Source organism: Athene noctua, chromosome 7, assembly GCF_965140245.1.
Source record: "Athene noctua chromosome 7, bAthNoc1.hap1.1, whole genome shotgun sequence".
NCBI lineage: Eukaryota > Metazoa > Chordata > Aves > Strigiformes > Strigidae > Athene > Athene noctua.
Genome location: NC_134043.1, coordinates 35,427,548 through 35,455,326, shown reverse-complemented (window position 1 = coordinate 35,455,326; position 27,779 = coordinate 35,427,548). Strand labels below are relative to the sequence as shown.

The following is a 27,779-nucleotide window of genomic DNA, read 5'->3' as shown; positions in this document are numbered from 1 at the left end:
TGTTTTGGTTTTCTTTGATTCCAGATATCTTATTCGGATAAACAGCAAGCAATTTATCATCACAAAGTGTTTTTTGATCTTTGTAATGCATTTGAGTATTGGATGTAGTCACTACTCAAAAAAATGTACAGTAATACTACACAATTAACACACACTCCAGCCTCAAAAGCAAGAAGCAACTTATACTCACTTATAAGTAATGTGTGTATTTGCTCTTTTTCCTTTCAAGTATGTGTATTCAGGTACCTTGTAAACATTCATCTTGGAGCTATTCAAACACTACTTACAATTGGATAGAACACAAGCATTTTTCCAGCAGCAGCTCTGTTTTAACTTTGGTTACAGCTCACAGATGAAATCCTGCTCTTGCAATAAAATAAAACATCCATCATCTTCAGACTTTCATTTGAGCAGAAGGAATATAATTTTATAATGTAGTATCATTAGCATTAGGCATCCTGTCCCAGATACAGAGATACATTTTTGGTTTTAGTTTTTAACTAAAGATTTAACATTTTGTCACTGGAACTCTCAAACAGTTTTTGAGAAAGGAAGTTTTAAAGTTATCTTTGTGCTAATCAGTACCCCTAGTACAATGCAAGAAGTTTAGCATAAGTATTAAAAAAGCAAAATTGAATGAAAGTGCTAGGTAATTTTTTCCTCACTTGTATTCAAGTAGTCAAATGAATTGAATAAAATAGTCAAATGAGCTAGTGCCAGAATAATCATTTTATGTGTTTGTAGACCTGAATTCCACCATATGTTACCATCATGGTTTTCCCCCAAACTATATAGGCTGTACAATTCAGTTCTTCATTTTTTTCCCTGTTATAGATGGCGGGGAGTACATATTAAGGTCTGTTGAGACAGTTTGATAGCATGTTAATAGTCACTTTTGGTGGTTTTTATTTCTTTATAGTGTTGAGTTACAAGGCAGTATTTTATGTAGATTATAAAGTTTAATACAATTCTGCAGGACTATTGATTAATTTCACTGGAGGTTGAAAAGAATTAAAGAATTATTTGCATATAGCTTTTTCTAAGTTAATTTCATACAACTTTATGGTATTTTAAGATATACTAAAATAGCATATAACCTTTAAAGGGTGCTTTGTTCAAAATACAGTTGCTACTACAAAAGATGCAAGGAGCCTGGAGACACCATGTTCCTGAAATACAATAACTAAATAGTTTGTTCTGCCGTGTTTCCTCTAGTTACCCAAACCTGCTCAACTTGCTTCCTTCATCTGCATTCTCATAACTCAGATCTCCCCTATTAAAAAAAAAAGTTCTTGTTCCTTGTTGTTTAGGGGGTACATTTGTTTAATATTTTAAATTTAGAATTTAAAACTATGTTGTCTACTTCAAAGTTATGATTTTGTGTAACTGTTTTTTTTATTTTTAATTCCTGAACAGAAAAAAAAGGGCTTTTTTGTTGCTTCTTCGGTTTTCTTATTTCATGCCTTTAATAGGACTTTATAGCAGCTTTTTTTCTTTCATGGGATTTGTAAATGAATGACTGTCCTTGGAGTTGACAGAAGTTTCTGAACAATTGTCTGTTATCCATTTTGCTCAAGAGATGAAACTCTGATAATGAATTGCTTCTGTCCATACAGAAATTTGTGGGGAAAAAAACAAAAACAAACCCCACATTTTCTAGCTGGTGCAAGGCTTAGTGTGAACAAGTGCCTAAGTTTCAGACAAGTTTCAATAGCACACATTCTGTGCTAAGCAGTAGAATTGAGTAAGCTTGTAGGATCAGATAGTTTATTTCTTCTGTGAAAGATACACAAAACTGAAGAAGGAAAATGCATTTGTGGGGAAAAAAGTTAAAAAGAGATTCAGGTATAAATCTGGCTTTCTCCAGGAAATGCTTGCCACTTAAACTGGAGCTTTTGTTTTACTAGGGAAGCAGAATTGTAATTAAACTTAATTGTAGCTGGAGGAAGAATGGTAGCTTGCACCCTAGCAATTCAGCATTTTACAACACCTACAGACAGAGCACTGGCCTGCTGTCACATCGCCTGGAGGAACAGAGTTCCAAGAACTGGTTAGAGCAGGGAACACGTATCAAAACCATGATAGTGTAAGATTATAGGACATTATCCTTTATAGCAGTTCACTGACTTGTGTGAAGCAAGTTATTTTCCTCATCAGTATTATCACAGTACCAAGAGTATGTTCCATAGATGATAGTTCCCTGTCACTCTGTGAAGCCAGGGTTTCACTTCAGTGTCCAGGTACCAGAACAATAGCACATTCAAATGATAAATACAGAGACTGTAAAGGCTTCAGTAACAGCAATGTGTATGCTTATTTTCTTTGTTTCCCTGTATTAGTAAACATATGGAATAAACCCTAACTGAAAGTCTAATACAAACACCCTTATTTGGAGGTACACCTTGGTACATCCACACCTTGGATGTACAGATACCTTTTAGTGTTAATGAAGTAGAACTACTAGTGCTGCTGTAATGCAAGTATGCTGTGAGCCATGCTATCCCAGGTATCCCGTTCTGTTAGATCTACACTACTTCTGCTTTTTACTTTCAAAACGTGCCTGCTTGGCAGGCTTTAACGTATGTGATAATAAAGTGGTTTGCATAAGTAAGAAGAACATGAGAAAATTCTACTTGAGAATGGCTTAATGACCTCCTGAGCACTGATACTTCACAATTTAATAGCCTTCATTGTTACTGACTGAATTCCAGTGTAGTGTGCAGGACACTGCAGAGACTAAGGATTACTAGACACCTTGTCCAGATCTCCTGGTCAATCTGAGATGCAGACACTAGCTCCTGAAACCTTAAACGGATATGCAGCGAGTGAGATAGATGACAGGAGTGGAGCTGGATGGTATCATGGTAGCGTTGAATTAAAGTACAGAAGCATTATGGAACTCTGAACAGACTAGTAAGAGAGTGATGTATCTTAAGTGTCCTTAAGCAGCTTTCCTATGGTGCTCTGGCTAGCTACTCATATTTTGTCAAAGCTCATCCAGAACCATTATTTAGTACCATTATGTGGAAGAACAGATGCTTTGGTATGTCAGAAAGTAAGTGATGGGTGTTTTCAGCTATTGCCAGGGAAGTGATACACTGGACCTCTGGGAGTTTTTTTGTTTGTTTTTAAATTAAAGACAGCCTTCTTCAGGGACCCTCAGCAGCTCAGGTCAGAAGCCATAATGGGCCTTGGAGACAAAAGATGCAGCCACTATTCCAGCTGTTACTCTTGTAAGGGACTCCACTGAATTGGTGCCACTTAATTCAGTCACCTTGTGATAGCATCTTACTGGAATTCAGTTCTATTCCAAATTTAGTTTGTAGCTTTTAGGATCATTATGTTGAAATCAAGATGGTCTCAGAGATACTGGAATAGATGTCAAATACTTCCATGAGGACGACTTTGCATTTTAGTACTCCCCACTTCAGCCTATCCTGTCTCCTTTTCAGGCTTGTTCCCTAGCACCGATCCCCTCCTCTTTGTACAGAGTATTTATAGATACATGGGTGACTCATTTTTCTGCAATTACACCTACCCATTTTCTTTCCTTGTTCCTTTTCCTTCAGCTTGATTTATGGCAGTGCCTCCTCCACCTTCAACCTCATTGATATGCCAAGATAAGGTAGCTGCTAGATGCACTAGACTGGTTAAATACTGTTTTCAGATCTTCCCCATTTCAGTGCTTTCTTTAATCAGAAACAACTTGCCATTATTGTTTCTCCTATGGAACCATCTGGTTGCACTGTGCATCCCATTTAACCTGGTCTGAGCAAAAACTTTCTAATCTAGATGACAGAGTGTAAAACTCAAAGGAGAAAATGTCCAGTTCAAAGGTAGAGCCAGTAAGAGCACATTATGGGAAATAAGGGGTCCAGTTAAGAGTTGCTACCCGAGACCTACATAGTGATGTAATTAGAGGTATAGCCGGTTTCTCTTACCAGCTGAAAGGCAGATCATTTTTAGAGCTTTACCAGAACTCAGGAAATGTGGACAGTTTGAGCCAGCAGTAATTCTTTCTAAACCAGCTTCTCTCTTAAGTGAAGTCGTCAACATGCAAATAACAGAATGGAGGACCAGTGCTTTTAAGCTACAATTGCACAGCCTCCTGCTTGTATAGCAGTTGCATGTTTTCCAGCTTAACTAGGCAAAATGGGTCACTGCTGTATCAGCTGGTGTCTGGAGAGGGATGAAGAGTAATTGGGAGCCAGAAAAAATGTTAATGTTGATGACTGGAAACCTGCCATTTCAGTCTCTGGGTAAGGAGTCTAATGTCTGGAATGAAAATAATGTAAAGAGGCAAATCTTACCATCTGCTGCTTTTCAGTAGTGGTAAAAATGTCCTAATTAACAGGAAATGGCTATTGTACTGTGAATAATACAGAGCTTTTAGTTGGGTTTACAGGAGAAGAAGAGTCTTGTTTAGAGTAAGGAAACAAAGATCAGCAACAATAAGATTTAGTGCCTTTCCCCCACAACCCTGAAAGCTTTGAAGCTCGGTTCTGTTTTCTTAACTAGGTTTTTGTCTTTCTCCCCACCTCCCCCTACTGTTTACTGCCATGCTGTTAATTGAAGGACAGTCATGAGAGCCAGATTTACAGTATTTGTTTGTGCGCCTTAAACAGATCTTGTCTGTTGCGTAATATTTATAGCCTGTAGCTCTGTCAAAAGAGGGAAGGCAAGACCTCTAGGCTTCCTATCAGAAGAGCAGTGTAGGGCTAAATTACTGCAGTATCTGTTGATCCGGACAAGAAGCCTGGACAAATACGCATTCATGTATGATTTCTTTTAGTAGTTTTTTTCTTCCACAACTTTGTTCTTCATATATTGTCTAGTCATTGACGATGATCATAAAGCAACTACTTAAAGCTAATCTCATTGTTATTATCTTACTACTCTGACTACTGTACCAAATAAAACTCAAATGCTGTACAATACTAGTATTGGCTACAATATCAGTAACATCTAAGAGCAATTCAGAAATGGAGTATAATTACTTGTAAAACTCACCTTCACCTCTTAAAAGAATCTGTTTGGAAATGGCTTTCAAGCTACATTAGATTCCCTGGCTAGTAGTAATTTGACCATAAACAGTGTGACCTTAGGAGTTGTAGGCTTCCCACAAGTGATGGCATACATCCCAGAGATCTTACTGATAAAAGTTGACACAAGTAAATTCATTTAGTATGACAGCATGGTGGGAGAGAGCAGGAGGAATAGGTATCACAAGTGAGCTCAGGGAGAAGAGTAACATCATTTACTTCACAAAGTTTAAAACACAGACAGACTTGAAAATGTGTCTACATTGAAGAGAATAAAACTAATTGTTAATGTCTTCCCCAGACTATTAATAAGATGTCGCCTACATCCTTAAAGATAACTCTCAGGCAGCTCAAAGAAGGAGCTTCCATGAGCTTACAAGAGGTACTCACAATGGAATACAGACTGACCCAAGCGTGCATGGTAAGCAAGCAGCTGAGCCCTTTGTTTCTTTCCAGCCACAGAGGTGTAGCAAGTTTATCAGAGAGTATGTTTTATATAGATTACATCAAGGGCCCACCATTTATATGTTTTAATTTTCAGTATCTTCTTTTTGTGTTCGTTAGGCTGTCACTGTCTTTGTTCCAGTTCCATGGTTTTATATGCAACTCAAAGGAAACTACATTAATGATGGTCAGATAGCAGTAGTAGAAGGCTTTTGTTAAGAGAACTATGATAATGTTACAGTATAGAAAGTTTTTTAATTGGACCTTTATTTTAAAACTGGTGTTCTTCAACAAATTTCCTATTTAAATTACTTGGTCCTCAGTGACTCAGTTCCCATCAGCAGAATGGGAATAGTTGTCTGTCGCTGCTTTCTGGGAGTGCTGTAATAGATTTCTTAAAGAAAACAAGAGATTTTAGAGTAAGGACTGAGCACTTGGATTACATGAGGAAGTGATCCTTTCAGTAGAATAGAGCTACTAACTTAATTATCTGAAATATATTATTATAACAAATTCCTCATAAAACTTCTCCATGGCATCCTTATTATTAGTTTCATCACATTTTAAAACAATATTTTTATGAATCTGAGTAAATGCTTTGTGATAATTAAAATAAATGCTTTTAAAAGAGAGTGAGAATGTATTTAATTCTGATATGTTGTAGTGCCTGACAGTAGCCTTGCCATATCTTTCCCAAAACTAGTATTGTTGCTCCATTGCTAATGAATCATCATTAGGGATTGAAATGTTATTATTTACCTTTATAAAAAAATAACTGGATGTTTCCAGGGTTCCACTTAACTGCAAAGTGTTCCAAGTATGCAGAATACATCACGATTCCTGAAGGCTGGCCTTTCTCTGAAGAATTTCTAATCCTATACACCTTAGCCCTCATCATGCAAAACCCTTTAGAAAAATCTATGAGATGTAACACAAAGGGGGCTTGCACTGCATAGAAGTTGGTTGATCAACTACAGTTCAACAGAGTGATTTTAAGAGCTGTGGCTGCATTTAAGCAGGAGGATATAGAGCTCTTTAATAAGAGAAAGTAGGACTAGATGAGAACAGTTCAAGTGGGATTTAACTGAATCTTGAGAACCTACATTTCAAACAGAAGTGGGATGATGGGACAAACAGAATCTGTCATGTTACAGCTGCTTTTTTTTTTTTGTTTTTAATCTTTCAGAGAGGCCATGACTTCTATGAAGGGGTTCGATCAGGTAAGCATGCACACCAGAAATGTTTCTCAAGCTTAATAATATGCAGACTCACTGTTGTGTTGCTTCTCTGGAGGTTAAGAAAAGTGCATGCAGCAACAGCCCAGAGAACACTTCCTAGCTTGCTATAGTTTTCTCTTATTGGACTTCTGCATGGCCAAAATTTATTATTTGTTCCAAAGCGTAACAGCCACATTTCCTTTGTGTAATCTCAGTTTCCCAATGTTATTTATCCACCCGGTAACACAGCACTACCACAAAGTTTCATCAGTTCATTGGAGAAGTTGAAAATATAGTTAATGCTGACAGTAGTGAGTAGCTATGCATATCATTTGTATGTGCAGATATAGTGTTGCCACATAGCTGGTTCAGCCAGCTATAAGATGGTTTAAGACTCAAAGTTAAGAACAACTATTTGTATTTTAAAAAAAAGTTAGAGACTACTTTCACCCATATCCAAAATACCTCTGTATAGAGGTGTCTTACTATTAAAACCCCAAAATGTAAACTTAAATAAATAAGCATTTTAAGGCACTGATCAGGACAGGCAGTGGTAGTAGAGCAGTGGCTCAGCAAGTTCATCTAGGGGACAGACTTTGATTCTGTCCTTGATTCCACTGCTGATTCACTATGCAGTTTGTCAAACCCAGTGTCACATCTGTTAGAAACTGTAGTAATTATTTATGTACTATTCAGCACAAGATGAAATAAAGCACAGGCATTTCCTTTTCCAAGGACTTTACAGTACAAGACTTTTGGATGAATAACACTTTGGGGTTGAAGGAACCTGGCTTTTAATTCACACAGTTATACAGTCGAGTATGTATTATCACCTCCTCCTCATTTTTTCATGTCTGTCTTCATAAAGTAGTTTAAAATCCACTTGAGTAACGGAGTGTTCACTATTAGTAATTAGATAGCCTGGGGTGAGAGATGCAATGTTTGTTTGTACAGCATGGAAAAAGTTTCTAATTTTAATTAATTAATCTTTAGCACTTACTAGCACAGACACCTTTGAAGAATTTAACTACACGTGTTGAGAAGTACATGGTTTTCATTGGGTTGGTAATGAGGACAAGGATATTCAAAAGAATATTCCTAGGATATATTCTAAATCGCCATATAAGCTGCTAGAACATAGTTATTCAGGAAGTGACAAGCTCAAAAGTCTGGGAGTCAGATAAACACCGAACCAAATTTTCACTTGTAATGCACAAGGTCATGAAACCATCTGGGGATGCAGTAGAGGACAAAGGCAAATCACTTGTCAGTATGGCCAGTAAATTACATAAACTGCTTGTAAAGAAAGAAGCTGCAAGGACAGCAGTTTGAGAAGCTTCTCTTTTACACAGAATGATGTAGCAAAGGTTTAACTGTATCAGGGGAAGAAATAAAAAAACCCACCAGAGATCCAGCTGCACTGAGGGGATTGCTAAGAATGGTAATTTGTTCTTGAAGCACTTGTGCTCTCTGCTTACTGCATATATCTTGTTCTCAGATTTGTATACTTAAAATTGTTTCTCTTAAGGGTGGTGCAGAATCTGACTCAAGATTGCTTTTGTAGTTGCGTCTGATCGCATGAAAATCATTATCCAACAATGTGCTGAGCATCCTTTGTAATGGGAAGATTATTAAGTACTTCACAGGATCAACCACAGTGAATAAAAATGAAAATGATAAAAATGTTAAGTATTAGCTTTTTCTTTATTAAAGCATTACATTCCAAGCAATTAAGAGCCAGCTGTTGACCCTAACACAAGAGTACCTACCACAAAGTAAAGACATAATAATCAGATTTTACTTTTTGAAGATTGTTTTTCAGTGGCAACGGCCATAGGTCAGGTTTTAATAACAGCTTTTATCTGCTTCGAGCCATAACTTTAATAGACATGCTAGGGAAGTAGTTTGTTTAAAAGCTTTTTAAAGCTGCTTTGACCTGAGGTCTAAATTTCATTTTTCTTTTAGTCAGTCTTCTTTCAACCAGACTGAAAATCTGCTGGCAGTCTCCCCCATTTATAATTCTTATGATTGGAGCTACTAAAGAAAAGACAAATCCCTTAAAGCATAAAATTCACAGATCATATTTCATCAACATTTTCCCATATAATGGTAAATATGGTCTTTGATCACTTCAGTTATTAATTTTTCACCTTGATTTATAGAACAATACATAAACTAAGAAATGCATAGCCCTGAGTAATTTCCAATGATTTTGTTTTTTAATTCTTAACTGGATAAGAAAAGTGGTCATTTTTCGGAGTCACTGCTCAAATACATCCCAGTAGACTACAATTGCAGCAGCCAGAGGGGACAAAAATCTGTTAAATTAGCTTCTTAACTATTTGTGCAGGAACATACAGTTCAAACAGAATTGTGAAGGCCTTCTGCATATTGCTGATCCTGCAAAGATCTTATTTCTGTGTGGCTCCTGCCCTCCCTCCTGCAGTGCTAGCAGCTGGCAGATGTGAGCCTTACCCTGGGCACACAAACCCCCTGCAGTCAGAGGGCAGGGAGAGAGATTTCATTGTGACTAACAGAATTTCAGGTGCATAGAAATACCAATGTTTTGGCTGTGCTGAAGCTAAGCAATAGAAGACTAACTGAAGTCCAGTGAAGTCACTGCCACTGAACAGAGGGGTTTTGGATAATTTTTTTTTTAAGCTAAAACAAACTTTAAAAGTTAGAACAAACCCTTAAAACAATGTGTATGTTCAGTTACTTTTATCTTAAAGAATTTCCCTTAGCCTACCTTAGAAGTCTTCAGAATTTTTGTTCTGTTCTTGTAATGATCAATATCTCAAGCTGGAGAAATACAAAATATACAGAAGTTAATGCAGAAAGGGACTATTTGCATGATACTATTAGAAAACAAATATTTTAACTCATATAAGGGTAAAGATTTTATTGGAGACATCTTTATGAGCATTCAATTTATCCAGCAGAGTAAAACTGGCCACACATACAGACAGAAAGATTAACTTGATTACACAGTAGTGCCATAGAGTGGGGAATTACCAACAATTACTACTGTATTTCAGAGTTGAAGCCATAGTAGTATACACAGACTTTTTCTCCCCTTCCCCCCCCCCAGTTTAAAGCATCTCTAGTCAGTTATGGCTTTTGTGGATAACAGTTAAGATTATTTTGGCCAGATTGTGAAATTCAATTAAAGATGAAGAAAATCATTAGGTAAGTACTACTCCAATGAAATAAATATAGTTGATTTGGGAGAATTATGTATTTTGACCCAAAACAATAAATGGCTTCACATCACAAGGTTTAAAATTAACTTGTAGAATAGTAACTTTTCAGTAAGTCACCCAGTAAAATCACTCTTTTACAGCACATTTCTTTTAAAGAATTGCCCACATAGATTCTACTTTCTGTGAAATTACAGCTTCTATCTGTATACTGGGTTTCTTTTCAAGATTAGTGTTTATTTGTATCCAAGGAGCCCTTAGTCCTGTATTTGCAAGTGAATAGATGCAGGGCTCTGATTCTCCTTTCTCTTTGGAGATGCAAGCTAAGAGTTGTGATGTCTGTAAGTCTTCAGCTACAGAAATATTAATTAGTGCAGTTGTCATTTGAATGATATTTATTTTCTGGGCACTTTCCAAGTGATGGCTATAGAGGGAAAAGTTAAAAAGTTTTCAAGTCACATTTTTACCACCAAACTACCATAATGCCTGTCTTTTGGTTAAGATGTTCTTTAGGTAGGCATTCTTCCCATTGAACTTAAAATCCAACTCCTTTGCACATTTCTCATCCTGGATGGTTCTAGTTTAGTCACCAAGAATGAAGTCTGTTTAAAAAGACATGACAACTTAGAGAAAAAACAGCTGTTATTCTTCAAAATATGTAGTCTCTGTGTCTTCTATCAATAGACCTTCAGAACCAGCCTACTCTAAAATCTTTATCAGAAAAAAACAACCAACCAACCAACCAAATTCTGTCCTCAGCAGAGGAACATGAAAGGTGCCTCTTGCCCGTCCCCCCCTTACCTGCTGTGGGCTGTGTTGGTCAGGAGGTTTCCTGGGACACAGGTGCATCTCCAGATCAGTTGCTGATATCACACATCTGAAGGGAGTGTGGGTTGAGGAGGGAAGTTGGGTAGTCAGTGCATCCTAGAGAGCCACAGTTATTGTAGCAGTTCTTTTTTAAATTATAAAAAAAATTAACACTTTGAATAGCAGCTTTATGGGTTTTCTTGGAGCCAGAAAGGTGCTTGGAAGGACACGCTGGAATTCATTCAAATTGGTCATTTTCACACAAATAAATTCTCTCTTGTCTTACCATTGTTAGTGCTTGCTGACATGTCTTCAGAATTCCTGTGATACAATGAATGCTTTTTAAGAATTGATGTTTTCTCATTATACTTTTACATGCAATTCATTCACGATTTTATCTTCAGTGATGTATTTCCCAGAATACAGCATAAGGTATACATACTAAGATTATACAAATCTTCACAGTTAAATCTACATAGGTCTGCAGTATCTGTCAGTATTTACAAATAAATATTGATTTTCCCACAAAGATACTCTGTGTTACTCATTCCTCATTAGTCGTTTCATTATTAGTTTGTATGATGTGTTTAAGTTAGCTTTAGGCATTTAACATGTACTTTGAGTCATCTGTACTCTACAAGGCTTTTGCTGAGATTTGAAAGCCCTTGTCCAAAAGGGGCATCATGAATGTTCCCAGTTTCAGATGAAGAAGCTAAAGTCAGGCAAGAGTAGTAGTTCTAACAGAAGGCACTAATTTCAGGTCTGTTCCTTCAAAGCTTCGGCTACTCCTGAAATGATCCGCTGTGCCTTGTATCATCTGGCAACTCGAGATGTGTCTCTATACAGGCTACAACTCAGAAAATTTTGTTAGAGTAGAACGTATATGTTACCAAACCTCTTTTCTTCTCCAGAGCATATTTTCTCCCCCATGCATTCACTGTAGTTGTCTGTCTTAATCCAATCTTGTGAGAAAATCTGAAGTCATCTTAATTAGAGAAAGTTTACAAGTAACTTTTCTGTTTTTATACTCCACCTGACAGTGCTGATTGACAAAGACCAATCCCCAAGATGGAAGCCAGCTGCTCTAGAAGAAGTCAGTGATGAATTTGTGGACGATTGTTTTAAGCCATTGGGAAACAACGATCTCAAGTTGTAAAGTTCAAGCCTATTGACATCTTAAATATCTTCTTAATTCTATGTTATAAAAATTAATAGTAGTGTGATAAAGTTTGACAAGACTCTGTTAGCTAGCGTGAGATTTGTAAGTCTATTTTTTTGCATTCAGGAACATTTTTGTTATGCTGCCATAATGGCAAAATAATATCTCTGGTTAATAAGGAGGAAAATCACTTCAATACAAGTTGTTAATTTTGCTGCTTTACACAATATTTAACATTTAATTTTTTGCATCAACTCGTAGGTTAGGGGGAGAGGGCATAGTTAAGGGATAACCTAAGAAGTAAGGAGACCTTCGTGTTCTGGGGTCTGACACTGATCTGTTAAATTGGGATTGTGCCTCAGATTCTTCTCTATACAATGAAAATACAATATACTTAAAGCTTTGAAACTATCAGAGCTACAAAGCAAAATGTAAGACATCCTAAATCCATGGTGTTAAGTAGTCTTTAAATAAAAGGTCAGACTGGCACATTAGTCTGAGAGCAAGAAATTGTTCTATTGATTTAACATTTGGTCAGTATTCAGTCTGGCTCTGTGATGCAGACATTGTTTCAGATGACATAATATTGCCAGAGCCTAGAGCACACTTCTGTCTGCTTGTAAAACTGATTTTTTTAAAAATGCCATTATATTTGATTGAACTGCATAATTAGTTTTTCATTATTTCAGAAAGCGCTATTTTTTTTCTGGTCTTACAGTGGTGAAGAGTCTCAGACCTTCCTCTGAACACTAAGCAGCACATTTCCTGTTGATATTTGTGACTGTCTAATGATTTCAGGGGTAGAGGTCAGCCTGGTCCTAATACTACAAGTGGCTGGAGTTTCTCTATACCAACAAGTCTGGGTTCCCATTTGTTTGTGCCCATGAATATCCTGTCTGCTGGGTGGAAAATTTGCGAAAAGTAGGGGGAACACAGCAGTATGTGCTGAAGATAACGAATGGGAAAACTTGTATCTGCTGCTGCATGGATCATATAGTTTTTGAACACAACATATCTGAACAAATATATTTGTTGGGATCAGAGTTTAAATATACATCAAAGACCCTTCACTGTATGTACATTAAAGGTTGCTCGGTTCTGATACTAATACTTTGAAGTTATATGACATAACCAGAGCCCCTTGATAAAAGTATATTCTTTGGGGGGGGTAAAACTATTTTTTCTAACTGTGTATGCAACACGTAGCTACTAATCTTCAACATTAAGACTGCGTGCTCTTTTATGATTAATCAAATCATGTATCAGTATCTCTTCCTACTTGTTTCTACAATTATAGGCAGGTCACAAATACAGATTTTGGCTTCTCTGAAGATGAACCACTGAGACTAAAGGAAGAAAACTTTTGTTCAAATAACACAGTCAGTAATCAGCACTGGGGAATCCAAAAGTCAGTGCTACAGCAGAATTGTTACAGAGTTTCCACCATTGGGCCATTTTTATTGCCAACAATAATGGTCTACACCGGTTTACGGCTCCTTCCTTCCTAGAAGCTATTGCCTGGAAACAAAGTCCAGGAAATTCAGGCATCAAGGTGAACTACTAGGGTGACTTTCAAAGAACTACAGGTGAGCAAAACAGAGACCAAAATCAAGAAAAGATGGCACCTTGCTTTGTCTTTAAGAATCTTTAAGATAAAATTGTCAAAATTTCAGTTGCAACTTAATGCTACCACGTACATATTTGTTATGAGACAGTCCTTGAGTTTATTTTCAAAAGTAGTTGAGAAATTTAATTTAATACCTTTAGGGTAATTCTGAAAATATGACTTGAATTTCTACCTCATGCTGGTTCTGTAAGAAATATAAACCTCTCCCCCTTATTTTAAAATTTTTTTATAAGTTTTAGATTATTAAACAATGCCTATTTTTATTTTTTTAAAATTGGTTAATTCCATTATTTTTGTACAAAAGGAGCAATTTTCAGTGACTACATTTAATGAAAAACACAGTAATCCCCAGGGAGTAGGGATCATGCCTTCTGTGATTGAAAACGACTTCCAACATTTTAGCAAGAGTATACTTTTGAATCAATAAACTTTAACTTGCATGTTCAGTTGCTTCCAAAATTTATGTGAACAGGAATTACCCTAAACTCATGGTAATAAGATTCTGTCCAATCTGTGCATTTTTCTCAAATAAAAGTCATACAGACAGATGGCAAGTTTAATTTTATTTGGTCCACAAGAAAATATTTTCCACAAAAAATATTGTAAAAATATATTGTAGTGTGTTTTATTTGGGAATACTGGTGTGTCTTACTCCAGAAATGTCAATTTTACAAAGTTGTGCTGCAGTTAATGAGTTTTGAACCGTTAGCAGAATATCAAGTCAGTCACATTGTACCCACTCAGACTATGCTTACATTTCCTGGAGAAAAATAAAACAAATGTATTTTTAACTCCTAAATAGAAGTAAATGGTTTTGCAGAGTATGCCAGTCCCATACTGGAGTGCCTTTTACACAAAATCAAGTCAAAGAATCAGTGGCAACTTCACTGGAAAGCCACTGTAAGTGGTTTATACAGCTTAGAGTAATCTAATTGTAAGTAAACATATGCAATTGTATTTAGGTAAAGAATGTGTTAGTATTATGCCTATTAAAAATACAGCAGAACTCTGGAAAGAGATCTCCTTTGATCTCAACAGATTGTAGGATTGAACAGTTTTGGGTTTTTTTTATTAAGTGCATTATTTATTAAAGACAGCATCTTGTAAAAGATTATTTTCCTGGTGAGAAGCTGTCTCCCTGTTGGTCAGCTTGTTTGCTTTCCATTTGCTGTATGCATTCCCTGAAGTGTCAGTGTCATAGACAGCATCATAAGCCAGCCAGAATTGCACTTCAGGCCCTACTGAAGCCCCTGTAATCTTCAAGTGTGAGTGAGGGAAGCCAGGCTTTGTGGTTGCAGGTGAGGGACCTGGTGGAGGTAGCAAGCAGCAGGCGGTGCAGTCGGTGTTGGGTTACGGGTGGCTCTCGGAGTAAGCATTCCACACGGAAGCTCACAGTGAGGCATGTTTCATTATACCTAGGTAACTTGCTCCTTTGGGGAAATTTTCAGTATTTATCAGTACAGATGCTGTGATGTAACTTTAGGCTATTTTATATTATAATTCTGCCTGCTGTTGGACCATGCAGTGGCAGCCTGCCAATGGAGAAGCTGCTTTCAAAAGTGCATCTGATACTCTGACTCCAGAAGAGCATCAGGTGCTCTAGCTACATCCAAAGAAAGGATCTGAGACACTGCAATAGCAATTGTTGCAACACCCAGTTCCCCATGGCAGCCACCAAGGCATTCATACAAGGGTCAAGACAAACAGAAAACTGCACTCACTTTAAGAGTCCATATTCCCCTATCTGGCAAGTAATGTCTATGGAGTTTGGGCTTTTTTTTTTTTTTTTATCCCCCCCCTTTTAATTACTGTCTTTAGCAGTGTTAACATTCTGGAGTCAAGACAAATGTTACAGAAACATTGGCCCTTTTTGTAATAAAGCTTTATTTTAGCTATTATTATAAGAGGAATAATTTTAAATACTCTGGTTAAGGAATATCCAAACTGATCTGATCAGTGTTTTGGTTTTGCTTTTTAATTCACCCTAGTATAAGGCGTGGAGTTTTTTTAGATGGAGCAAATGTAGGGTATGATCTAATGTTTTACACGCCTTAGAGCTTCAAGGAGCATCACTGCTAGCAGTAGACTTCAAATGGGCCATAATACCTTAGTCCCACTTTACATATGGCTTCAAAGAAGACTACATTACATCAAACAAAAAGACATTACAACATAAGCAGATTTTGTTCCCTTTTTCAGCAAAAGCCTGAGAACAGTCTTAATAGCAGGGTCTAGTCTGGTCACTGTGAACTATGGGTGTCTTGTGCTGTGTTACAAAGAACTTTTCACTGTTGACTTGATAAAACCACTTCCCCATACAGGTGAATTTCAAATAACTATGTTTGTGTCACAAAGTCTGCATAACAGCTCAATTCATAGACTGTCTTATGGCTGAGAATAAGATGAAAATAACAATTTACATGGTCTTCTTTCTGCTTGCCTCCCATTACTTGAAAAATCATGTTTTATATAATTTCCTAGAGCTACATGTACCTTTTAAAAGTAGTAACAGTTTTTGCCAGTATGGAAAGCATTTTTCTATAAAACGGAAACATAAAACAGAAAGCACTTTGATCTAAGCAAAAACCTGTGTCTTTTAAACTGGCCATAACAGAAAAAGGAACAAACAGGTGCTAAACCCCCAAGCTTTTACAAGGTATTCACTTTATAGAAAGTGCCAGCATTGCAGCTTTCATATGACTACGATTAATTTATCCCTTTCTTGGTATCTCAAATGCTAGTTATGAGTACAGTAGGTCAGGCTGCAAGTCCTGGAGAAGCAGGGTGCAGTGTGTGGATGCAAGCTAGATACAAGTGGGTAAAGAACGTAGCCCTTTAGCTCTGGGCCTAAGGCTTTTTCACTAATTCAGTGCACTGCTCAGGCTTTAGGTTTCTCACGTTTGCATCGCCATACATGGTTTTACCAATGGGTAAGTGATGAGCCTACAGAAGCTGAAGGAAGGCGTCAAGGGTGTTACTTTAGAATGAAGTTTTAGTGTAATGCAGCCATAGTTCCCATGAAACAAACAGTCCTAAAACAGCGTTACACCTTTGGAAGTTTGTTCCACTAGTTAGCATCAGTAGTTTCTGCATACCTACCTGGGTTACAGTAAAAAAAAATTAAACAAACCTCTCCAAAACCAGCACCCGAACACAAAAAAAACCCCCAAACTAAAAAACCCGAACAGCTTTGGTCAGAACACAGTGATCAGATGTCATTAAACTGTCTTACTGCAGGATTTTTAGAGAATAGCCTTCATGCATTTAGTGAAGCCAGAGCATCTGTTAATTATAATGCACTGTTTATAAATATTGTAATGTTTCTCATTGGTTCACGTCAGAATGGAAGCTGAATAGTATCATAATCCATATGGTTCCCTGAATACTGCTTGGTTTTATAAAATGCTTCTCATCACCATCATTCTGTGGTTTACAGACTTAGTCAGGTCAAAGAATCAAAGTAAAATTTAGACAGCGGTTATCCTTGCTACATGCAGACCTTGGTTTCACTTAGCCAAACACAGACAAATTTACCAAGCATAGAGAGTTCCTCTCTTCACCTACAAACAGGCCACAGATTTTTTTATGCAGTACATAAAATAATCCACACTTTGTTAAGCATCTTTGGGGTCTCTGTGGCAGTGCTTGTATAGTTGCAGGGCAGCCACATTCTTCTCATCCTTTTTTTTAACACTAATTTCTGATCACATTCAACACAAAGACAGAATATACTCGACATACGGCTGATAACAAATGACACAATTAATAGATTCTACTGTAATCCAATTAGTTTCTTAGCAATATAGATTAAAAGGCAAATTTTTTTCAGCCTCTCCTTGCAAACACATTCATATAGTGGCATTATGCTTAAGTCACAACTGATTTTACTTTATTTGCACTAGTACCAAATACAAACTGCTTAACAGACAGGACACTCACTGTGAAGACAGTCCTTGCCAGTCAGGGCTCAGGGCACATCACTTTCAATAAAAGGTATGTCGCTATATTTGCTTTCAGTCACTGCCCACTGTTTCACCGCCTGATCGAGAATCTCACGGGACAGACGGTGTGCGTAGTCTAGCACTATGGTGCTTGATGGACTTTTCTCATCCACCTTCACTGCTATCAGCGATGACTTCTCCCCAGTGCATCCTTCATTGCCTTCCCCGATCCTTTCATCCTGGATAGCATTTGAACCGGGAAAGGCATCCTTGGATTTGATGCATCCCATGGTACATTCGAAAACGCAGCTGCAAGATTCAGTTCAACAGCATGTTTTGATAACCTGGAAATGGTTTCCTTGTTTGATGCAGTGTCGCTGCTTCTTGCCAGTGGTTCCACTTATTTTCAAAGAACAGAGCGTCTCCTTTTGTGCTTCTTTACTTCTGAAGAAATCTGTCAAAATAGTGTTTCATATAAACACAATAAATAGTTTCCCACTCTTAGTGAGCTCAAAGGAAAGCTAAATTCAGTACAGACGCTGTTAGAAGCAACTTTAATAATTCTCTGCATGGCGTGCGTAAAATGTTTTTATCGGTAGCATCCATCTACTACAAATAGGCAAAGCTTGACCTGAATTCAAGCTGCCTTTGAATGCAATTCCCAGTACGTGATGTAAGCCGTCTAGGAACATAAAGGTCTTAGAAAAAAAAAAAAAAAAAAAAATCTGTTTCTTCCAAACTGACAATGCAATGCTCTTTTCCTGAATCTGTAAACAAATACTGTTTAATGCCACTGACTGCTGCTGCTAAAGAAGATAAAAATAAAACCCCAAACCACCCCACAGAAGCACCACACAACCACCACCTAACAAGAGCCTTGCACCATGGCTGTTGTACACCCTTTGGGCAAGAGTGACACTGATTCTCAGTGTCATTCTGCCGTTGCTCAAGGAGGCTTGAGCATGCAGTCACGAGGAGCTATTCACGAGAAACAAGAGTTGCTTTTCGTTTTTTCCCTTGAGGGGGTAGGGAAAGCAGCAGCAGACTGCTGTGTTCAAGGCAGTTCTGACAGGGACAACTCTGCATCTAGAGAAGGGAGAGTGAGGAACTAAACACCTGACAGGGTCCTTTTGTCAGACTCCTCAAGAATCAGAACTGCTCAGCCCCAAATTCTGCTACGTTTTTTTGTTTATTAGCCTACAGAGCTGTTTCTCTTGCTATTTTCTCTATACAGGCAAAGCAGAACCTCATGATATGGCTGACTTTGCTTGGCATGAGCTTACCCACTTACCAGAGTTAATAGACTGCCAGCCAAAATAAAGACTGTGCTGCACAGAAACCAACTGTTCCCTACAGCTTCACCCGATGACGCTGTACTAAGGTCAGCCAAAGTTAAAGATTTTTTTGTAAATAGCCTTTGAAAACATAATCATGGCAAAGATGTTAAGCCTTATGTATTTGCTTTATATACTGGGACAAATAGGGGCTCCATTCCAGTAAACTGATCCCAGGCAAATACTTGCAGAGGAAATGAAGCCCATTTGCAGGCAAATGGTGCTTCACAGTTAGGATGGGACTTCCCCAGTCTAGCAGCTGACTCAGGAGAGCCAGGTTCATGGTGACAAGCTTCCCTCCTCCTTCTGCTAGTTCATAAAAACATCGCTACCTATTTAGAAAACAGTTTGTAGGACCAAAGTGCCAGCACTCAGAAGTGGTGGTTGGTGTTCCTGGCAGCAAGTCAGACCTAAAAGGCTTCTGAAACTACAAAAGTACGTACAGATGTTTTCATACCTCTAGCTTTGTATCAGAACAGTTCAGTGCCTTAGGGAAATGTTTGTAAATCACTTTAACAAAATTCATTAAGTTTCTTTTGTGCATAATGACAGGTTGCAGCACGTGCCAGTGTATTTTAGAGTAGGCAGTACAGTTAACAAGCCTGTAACATAAACCCTGCTGCTATCATTTGCAGTTTTACCCAACACAGAGGGGAACTAACTTGTTATTAAACGAGTAAAAGGAAGGATTCCCATCACTGCAGAAGAAACCACATTTATCCCTATGGAGATTTATAAAAAACACATGAGCTTTATACCCATGTCTGTCAACTGCATACACTGATGAAACTTAAACCGCTTACAGAACATGCTCACAGACCAGAGGCCAAGATGTATGAAAGCAATTCAGGCATCTGAATAATTCAGGACTTTCTAACAGTAATATCTTGTGCATGTCTAATTTCAATAATTACCATTAATAAACATAAACTTGCTCTTCTGGACAAATACGTAGCTTGAACTGTCTAATACGGCGAAGAATCACCAGTGGCATCTATAACCCAGCATTGCTGGTACCTGAAGGCTGCAGTCTTTATGCAGCCAAAGCAATACACCAGCTTCATGGGGAGATATGCAGGTATGCTGTCTAATCCTTTCTCACTACACTACTGGTAACACCTACAAGTTTTAGGTTAGATATGGTCTCCTCTTTCAGCTTAGCCAGAACTGTAAATATTGTAGATTTAAACCTCAGATTCCCCAAACACACAAATGCTCTATGCCACACTTGGTATATGTGTTTCATCAGCATTTCATCCCTGACAATTTCTTTAATGACTAATCAGATTTAGATTTTTTATCTTAAGTTTGGAGGCCTGTCCTTTTATATGTTATCCTTTTTTTGCATTTTTTAAAGGAGGCCTGTTAAATGGTAGCCGGCTTTAGTTAGTATTTTATCACTGTTTTAAGATGTTTTCATCTTACAATGGAGATTTCCTTTCCTCTTTTGTTAGGGGACACCAGCAGATGAGTGAGTGTCCAACAAAAAGAAGGAGGAAATGAGTAGAGGGAAGGCAAACATCTCCTAAAGCAGGCAGAGACACACATTCCCTTGGTCAGCATCTTCCTCTGCAGGGTTTACTTCCGTTCCCACCTTCTTACCTCTGCCTTTTCATTTGGGCTAAATCAAATGTTTGTGTGACTGTCCTACACAGAGGAAGGAAGGGCTATAAAACCTATAGGTAGCAAGGCATGCAAAACAACTGAATTGTTCCAAATTGATTACTAGTTGAGCTTAAAAGCAAAGTTATTGACCCTAGTTTAAATTCTCGACTGTTGCTCGTTTCATTATTTATAGAGCACAGCACTTTCAAAGTCACTGCAGTAAGTTTTATAGTTTGCCCGCTCTACTTGAGTTAATAATTGCTGGCACATAAATGATTGCAAATGAAGCTGCCCTCAATCCTCTGCTTTGTTGTTTTTCTGACAACCATTGCTTGCACATACATGGTGAAGCGCTGTTTAAATCCCTTCCACCTACCTCATCTCCAGAGTGTTAAATTCTGACAGGGATTTTAACACCTCTAGCTTTCCTCACAATGTTCACACCCTCAGAGAGGGGAAAAAAAAAAAAACCAACCAAAAAACAAAACAACAAAAAACCCCGCTCATTTTACTCTCAGCACGATGTTTCATTCAGTAACTGCACAAGGCAAAATTGTTTGAGAGGAGTCTTGTTTCTCTCAGTGTCCAGGCTCTAATCTGTTGCCAGCTGTGTCTTGGAAACCACTGCATAGATGGTTTGAGGCTCAGGCCAAAAACCCTCTGCAGATGCAGTTCCTCACGTGACGAGCTGTCGTGCTTAGCTAGGGGCAGAGGTTAGGGAGCTGCAATCTGCACTGTTACACTGTCAGCCCCGAGTTAAAGCAGCACCATCACAAACCTTAACTTCTCTTTTTAAAGACCAATTTTACAATAACTGAAATGTTGAGTTAATTAATCTGAAAAATAAAGGTTCCTAGTTGTGCTCAATTTCAATGGACATATAGTCAATATGCTTTTAAATACTTCATTCAACTTCAATACTATAAACACTGTGTATTATTTTAAGAAGAGTCCTGAAAACAATCCATTCCTTTCCATATCCCTGGAACTGGAAGTTTCCAATGACAAAGTTCAGGTGTTGTTTCACCTATTATTTACTATACGTGTGCCCTGTGGTAATACAGTGAGAGAGAAAACATTGAGTGAGTCGTACCACATCGCTGAACTCACCTTGCATGAGAGGGCTAAGCAGTCTCTTTGCCAGCCTGGCTAAGTGTTTCCTGCCAAGGTAAGTTCATTCCTAACCACTGAAGGAAACAAAGCAATGGTAAAAGGATGCCTGTAATTCACTATTATACAACATAAAATACAGGGAAAAAACCCATTAATAGCATAACTGCAGTTTTATTTGGAGAAATGAGACTTTTACAGGTATTAAAATCATCAATAAGAGGTAATTACAAAAGGATAAATATATACAAAAATAGAGTTTCGCCTGCCTCTCTGGAATACATCTTCACATGATGAAAACAGACATAAGAGCAAGAGTTTTGCTGTTACACAACATCTCTAGCTATCACAGGCAAGTAAGTTCCTGCTACCATTTAAATGGTTTCCATCCCTAAGACCTCTGAGAACATCTCCTGAAAGTTCAATGCTATACTGCAATGAATTGCTTTCCACAACACTTTCTGCTATAGGAGTCACCAGATTAAAAGTAAGTCATACTTTTCAAAACAGCTTAGCGCAGCTTTGCCCAATTGAACACAGCGGGTGATCTCTGCTGTGACAAAGCCAAGCTCCTCACTTCCCAAACTCTGAGATTCAAACATGACTCCTTGCAACCCTCCTCCAGCCAGGGAGGCTTTTAGTTTTTCCCTTGGTATCTGCAAGAGAAGCTCAGTATGCTACTTACCAAAACCACGTCTGCTTTGAACAAGTCGTCCCACTTGTCCCCAGAACAGCACGGACAGCTTCACAACTGGGAGGGACTCTGCAAAGGCAACCAGTAAATAGAACGGAGCCCTCATGAAGATGTCAAAGTTACACATCATCACAAAGTTAGATGAATCTGTAGTGCTGGCCTTGCAGAAGTCTGTTTGCCTGTTCACCCACAGTATTTGACTTTGACAAAGATGAAATGATGATACAGCACTTAGGAAATCAGACTGAATGGCAGGCTGCAACAATTTATATACAGCACCTAATCCTGGGCGTACAGCGGGGCCACTGCTTGGGCGAGTGCCTCCTGTCCTACATGTGGGATGCCAACCTCCTTCCACAGCAAGTCCAGTTATGGCTGATTTCAGCAACGATACAGGAAGGGCAATAGAGCAGCATCTGGAGCGCCCCATCTTCTGCCTACGCTTAAAAGTTCGCTTCTGTTTCCCCTTCTCCCTCTCAGAGCTTCTGCTGAGACCTGGACCTTTATCATCCAAGCACACAGGGAGAATAGTCAGATAATGACAGTGCTGTTGTTAGCATGGAACACAATAAACGCTACTCTTTGTAACAAAGGTATTCAAACTCAAGGCAGGTGACCCAGCTGATGTACCAGCAGAGGTAAACCAAACCGCATTTAGGCACCCAGACTTCTGAACTGCACCTAATGGCGTTAAATATTTACATCCTCCATGTAATAATGGAGAGAAACAGAAACCTAGAACATCCCCTGTCTGCCTTCCCTCTCCCTAACAAGGTGGGATGTCATTCAGGAGGACACGTGATACTGTGCCTTCGGATAGTCTGCAGTTCTGAGCAGAGCAGCGGCACATAAATGGCAGAGGGATGAATCATTCACTTAGTGCACATCATCACCTCCAGGCTCCCCGTGCAGAGCAGCCCCAGGCAGGGGCTCTCAGAGCCGCCTAGTCCACCAGTTTTAACTTCTGCCTCTAACATCCAGTTGTCTGCAAATCCTACAGGGGTGGCACACTGTAGTAACATTTATTATAAAGACCTTATAATCATAGGAAGTTAAAAAAAGCTAGAGTTAAAGATAAGCACAATTCCCAAGATCCAGCTACCTCAGGCAATCACTGAAATACCTAAATACCCTGCAACAGCTTGGGCAACGAAGAGTAAAAATGGAGCCCTCATTCCTCGCAGGGCCGTCCTCTCCCCCTTCTGCCGCTTACTGCCAACAAGATAAGAGCTACAGATTGGAAAGGGCTGGATGCAGGAACCGCAGACAACTGCTGTGCAGGATTAGCACGTAAGTGAAAGTCTCCTGCTTATCTGTCTCCCGAGTACACGCTGGAATTTCAAAGGCCTGAGTTATTTTCCCCCCGGTGGCCAGAACTGGTAAAACTTTTGCAGGCTTCTAAGCCAGCTTGTAACTGAATGGGGAAACAACACACTTTTCAGAATCTATCTTTCTTTAAAAGGCTGTTCAATGAGACGACAGTTGATGTAGCAAGCAAAGGTGAAGCAAGGAACCTTTAGGTGAAAATACCAATAGTTCAGAAAAAAACAACACGAGTAGGTACAGTCCTCAGCAGCCTCAAGGTTTGTTTTCATTCAGGAAAAAGAGTCTTGTTAAAAATAAAGAACACCATGTGCTTGGTAGCTGTCTGATTTCATGAAAGTAAAACCGTATGCAGTCAGCCTGTCCTGAAATCCTCCCTCCTCCCTCCAGTACGGTGGTTTATTTACCAGAATTGCATGCAGCTCGGAGAGCAGCCTGAAAGCAAGAGGCGAAAAGGATGCTGAAAACTTCTTGGAGCTTCTGCTCTCGTTTTAACTTAGCTGCTTGTCCAAGCAACCATACATGCTACTGTTTTCTCCAAATTTGGACAGAGGTGTGTACAATGTATTAATTCTGCTTGATTTTTCAATGCCTGTTGTTCTTTTCCTCAATGTCTCAGAGTTCAAGTAAGCAGACATTTACCAGTACAGACTCTCTGCCGGACCATGGACAAGGGAGAACATTAACTCATCCTACCCTCATACAAACAAGAGCAGGATGCCTCCTGTTGATGAAATCCCATTTTCTAGATGAGTAAGAGTGGACCTGAGCAAGCAAGGCCTCAGAACAAGGTCACAGAAGAAAGGGCATGGAACAAGATGCAGAGCTTCTCAGAAACTGCCATCTGCAGGAAGTTCAGTCAAGATTTATGGAACCCAACCTCAGAAATTATAGAAGAATGCCTTGGTTCAGAGAAAGGAAAAGCTAATGGTTATAGAAGAGATCTGAAACTCTCCAAGAACCCAAATACAAAATAATGCTCAAAACTGTTGAGTGAACAGAAACAAAATATAAAAAATGGATATAAATTTTTAACATAGATGTATAACTGTTTCCTCACCTTGCATCCTCTGTGGAAAGAGGATGGGTTCAACACATCTTTCAGCAAAGCCCACAGTTCTTGCAATTATCAGCCCACTCCTGGTATGTATTAGCTGCAAATCTACAGCCTGAAGAAGACCCCCACAAATATTTTCCCCACAGCAGGGGAAAATGCACAGCATACCACCAAAGGGCGTCACTGGCCAAGTCCCACACCGAGGTTAGACTGCTCTAAAGCATGGGGCTGGGTCCAAACAAAGCAGCCTCTTGGTTTATTATGATGCTGTGACACTGTTTTGAATGAACGAGAATGGAAACTGGTATTTTCCTATACAAACCACAAAATTCCCATCCTAATGAGTCAGTTGTGGAGTCAGCCTACCTATTAAGAGCCCACCTTCAAGAACACGTTAAAACATCAAGCTACTTATACCAAAGCTTAGGAACTAGCCTTGTTTATAAAGGTATAGTACTGTCTTCCACAGGTGCCAGCCAAAGGCAGACTGCTGCAGATGACAAACAGGGATGCACAAATCTTTACAAGTAAGAAAGCCCCTCCTGCTGTTATCACTGGCTGCTGCCCAGCCTGGGGATCCTGCCAGCAAGAACTGATGAGCAGCAGCAGGTAAAACAGTGCATCAGTATCTCAGTCTGACAGGGTCGCGTTTTATTGTAGTATCTGTCACAAGATTCAACTATGAACATATGGAGCTGCTGATCATAAGGTATGAATGACGTACATTGGTTTGCTTTGGGATGTGCTCACAAAGCAAAGGCACTACTGGATTAATGCAAATGAAAGTCAGAAGGAAGGAGATGGGCAGGATCTGACCAAGATCAACCAGAGAAGAGTACAAGAGAAGCAGCATACAACCCCATTTTGTCCTTTAATCTCCCTATACAGAAGCCAATTGTAAAACTGGGAATCAGAATTAAGAATGCAACAGAAGACCCATTTTTCCACGTCTCGCACAGGAATGCACAGGAAAACACAGCTCCACGTTTTAAAATCACAGCTACATTACTAACAATTGGCAGAAATCAGCCGAGGAGTAAGAGAACAAAGGGAGGAGTCAACAACCAGATGCTCCAGCTGTAGGAAAGCTGCCCAGAATTGCAATGAAGAACTACCTAAGCCTTAAAAATATCACTCTGTCTCACAACTCTCCCTCAGTATTTGTTTTCCTGAATTTCATCACTCCTAACATGCCAGCTTCTTCTCCTTCTGACGGAGCTGTCGCCTTCGTGCCTGAGAAGCGGAGCGGCTGGCAACCAGGCAAGGCAGTCATGCCCGGCACAGCCCGGCGACACTGCTGGCTCTCCCTCCGGCACCCAGCCACGGAGACACCTTGGCCCCAGAGAGGCGTCAGCATCGCGAGGCTCTGCACAACCCCCTGTGCGACTTGTACAAACCAAAGTGATTTTAAAGTAAGAATTTTCTGAGCAGAACATAATGTTCAAAAGAAAAGTAATTTGTATGTACCTGAAGGTTAAAAATACTCCTTTGTTAAGACTATAGTAGAAACCCCTGTATTGTTCTTCTTTTTTTAATTATTATATTTAGAAACCTAATTTGGACTCCTACTTCCTGAAGTATGAGAAAGCATGAGATGCTTCTAAGTGTTTTATAATTTTTGCCGTGGCTGATCCTACACTACTAAATCTGTATTTTACAACGTGCCAGATCAAGGTAACCTTCCCTGTACGGGTTTGCGCTGAAGCTTGGAAAAGGCACTCGTGGCAGAGCGGGGGCAGGCAAGCAGCCCTCACACCACCTCGGCCAGCAAAGACCGTTGTCTCACGTCTTCCCCGCAGCAGGCACGCAGCTTACAGAGAAGCAGCCACCCCGTTTACCTTCCCGCTCTGCATCTGCTCTCCATAGTACGACCTCTTCCCAGGCGATCCCACGGGGGCCCAACTGGAGCAGCACCTCCGTTTCCCTCAGTTTTGAGGAGACTGCTGCTAGCACCCTCTCCGTCAGATGGTGGGAGGAGTAAGGCGTCACCGCCGCCTGTCCTGAAAAACCCCACCTCAAAGCCCAGCTCTTTCTTCCTCTCCTCCACAGCATGAGCTTAGGATGCTGAAGGCCGGTCCTGCCCACGGCCACTGCTCACCCCGCGGGTCACCACAGACTGTGATGGCTGCCGGGGGACACAGCCCGCCCGTCCCTCCGCGACACAGCGCCAGGCTACCCCGCTCCTCCTTGTAGGACCTAAGCAAGATGAGACGCGGGCAAGAAAGCCGTCGGACATACCAGCACGCCGGTGGGGGTGGTTTGAGTGCCGAGAGCATGTTGTGCGCGGGATGCCACCAGCACGCCTCCGGCCGTCGAGCAGGAACTCCCGCGGCCGGCCAGGGCTGCTCCCTCCTCCCAGGCGAGGCGCCCGCGGGATCAGGCCCTCGTCCCACCAACGCCGCGTCCTCCAGGTTCCTGCTCGTAAACGACAAAGAAGCAGAACCACCATCAAAGTCCATTCTGACACCACTTCTCGGGAAGCCACCCGCAAGCGCACCGGCAGCAGCCGGCACCGCGGGCTCCCGCCGGGCAACGCCCTGCCTCCGCCCCCCGGCGCTCCGCCACCGACCCCCGCGGGCACCTCCCGGGCCCCCACCCGGCCTGCTCGGCGGCGGAGCCAGCGGCCACCCGGCGCGGCCCCGCGGCGCTCCCACAGGTAACGGCCGGGGAGGGGCCCCCGGCCCCGGCCCCCACCCGCCGCCACTCACGCGGCTCCGCTCGCCGGGCGCTCTCCGCCCTCCCCGCGGCACCGCCGGGGCGGCCGCGGGCTCCCGGGCGGGCCGGGCCGGGCCGGGGCGGGGAGGGGAGGGGAGGCACCGCCGCCCCCCGCCGTGCCCTTCAGCAGCGCCGCGGCCGCGGCCCCAACCTGCCGCCCCGCCCCGCCCCGCGCAGCCCCCGCCCGCCACTTCCCTTCCCTTCCCTTCCCCTGTGGCAGCGCAGTGCCTCCGCGCCGGGATGGGGCCTGCGATTTAAAATTGAAAATAAAAAAGGAAAAAAGAAAAAAAAAATCACGCCCAGGAAAATCGCTTCTCATTGGCTTCTCCTCTCCTTCTCTGAAATGAGGGGAAGCATTTTTAAAGGACGGAGTTACCATGTAAAAGCTTTCGGTGATCGGGATCGCGTGGTCGACTCGGCTTTCTGAAGCTGAATCGCACGTTCAACTCAGTTTTATTATCAAATAAAACACTGACGGGCCACAGAGTGGGGAATGACGAAGTA

At 40.4% G+C, this 27,779-nt stretch overlaps 2 protein-coding genes across 6 annotated transcripts in view; one reads left to right on the top strand and one right to left on the bottom strand.

Moving 5' to 3' along the window:
• The window catches only part of HIBCH (3-hydroxyisobutyryl-CoA hydrolase), a 47,411-nt gene extending 33,469 nt beyond the window's left edge, over positions 1-13,942 (top strand). For 2 of the 3 annotated variants that reach the window (XM_074910617.1, XM_074910618.1), the window contains exons 12-14: positions 5,344-5,463; positions 6,673-6,706; positions 11,751-13,942. In XM_074910617.1, the coding sequence (XP_074766718.1) occupies positions 5,344-5,463; positions 6,673-6,706; positions 11,751-11,866 (270 nt within the window). In that variant the 3' untranslated portion in view covers positions 11,867-13,942. Of the gene's footprint in view, positions 1-5,343; positions 5,464-6,672; positions 6,707-7,438; positions 8,352-11,750 lie in introns of those variants that run through there. The other variant, XM_074910619.1, reaches the window with a different exon arrangement.
• A 1,327-nt stretch (positions 13,943-15,269) lies between these two features.
• AKAP19 (A-kinase anchoring protein 19) lies at positions 15,270-27,481 on the bottom strand. Of its 3 annotated transcripts, none has more exons than XM_074910622.1 (4): positions 26,799-27,406; positions 22,172-22,249; positions 21,487-21,563; positions 15,270-17,891 (listed from the first exon to the last, which is right to left on the bottom strand). In XM_074910622.1, the coding sequence occupies exon 4, from the start codon at positions 17,725-17,727 to the stop codon at positions 17,464-17,466; it is 264 nt and encodes an 87-aa protein (XP_074766723.1). In that variant the 5' UTR covers positions 17,728-17,891; positions 21,487-21,563; positions 22,172-22,249; positions 26,799-27,406; the 3' UTR covers positions 15,270-17,463. The 3 variants fall into 3 exon arrangements, 2 of the variants coding, with proteins under 2 accessions (XP_074766723.1, XP_074766721.1); XR_012633948.1 differs by having other exon boundaries at positions 17,729-17,891; positions 26,399-27,481; XM_074910620.1 differs by lacking the exon at positions 21,487-21,563 and having other exon boundaries at positions 17,729-17,891; positions 26,799-27,460.
• Positions 27,482-27,779: the final 298 nt, after the last annotated feature.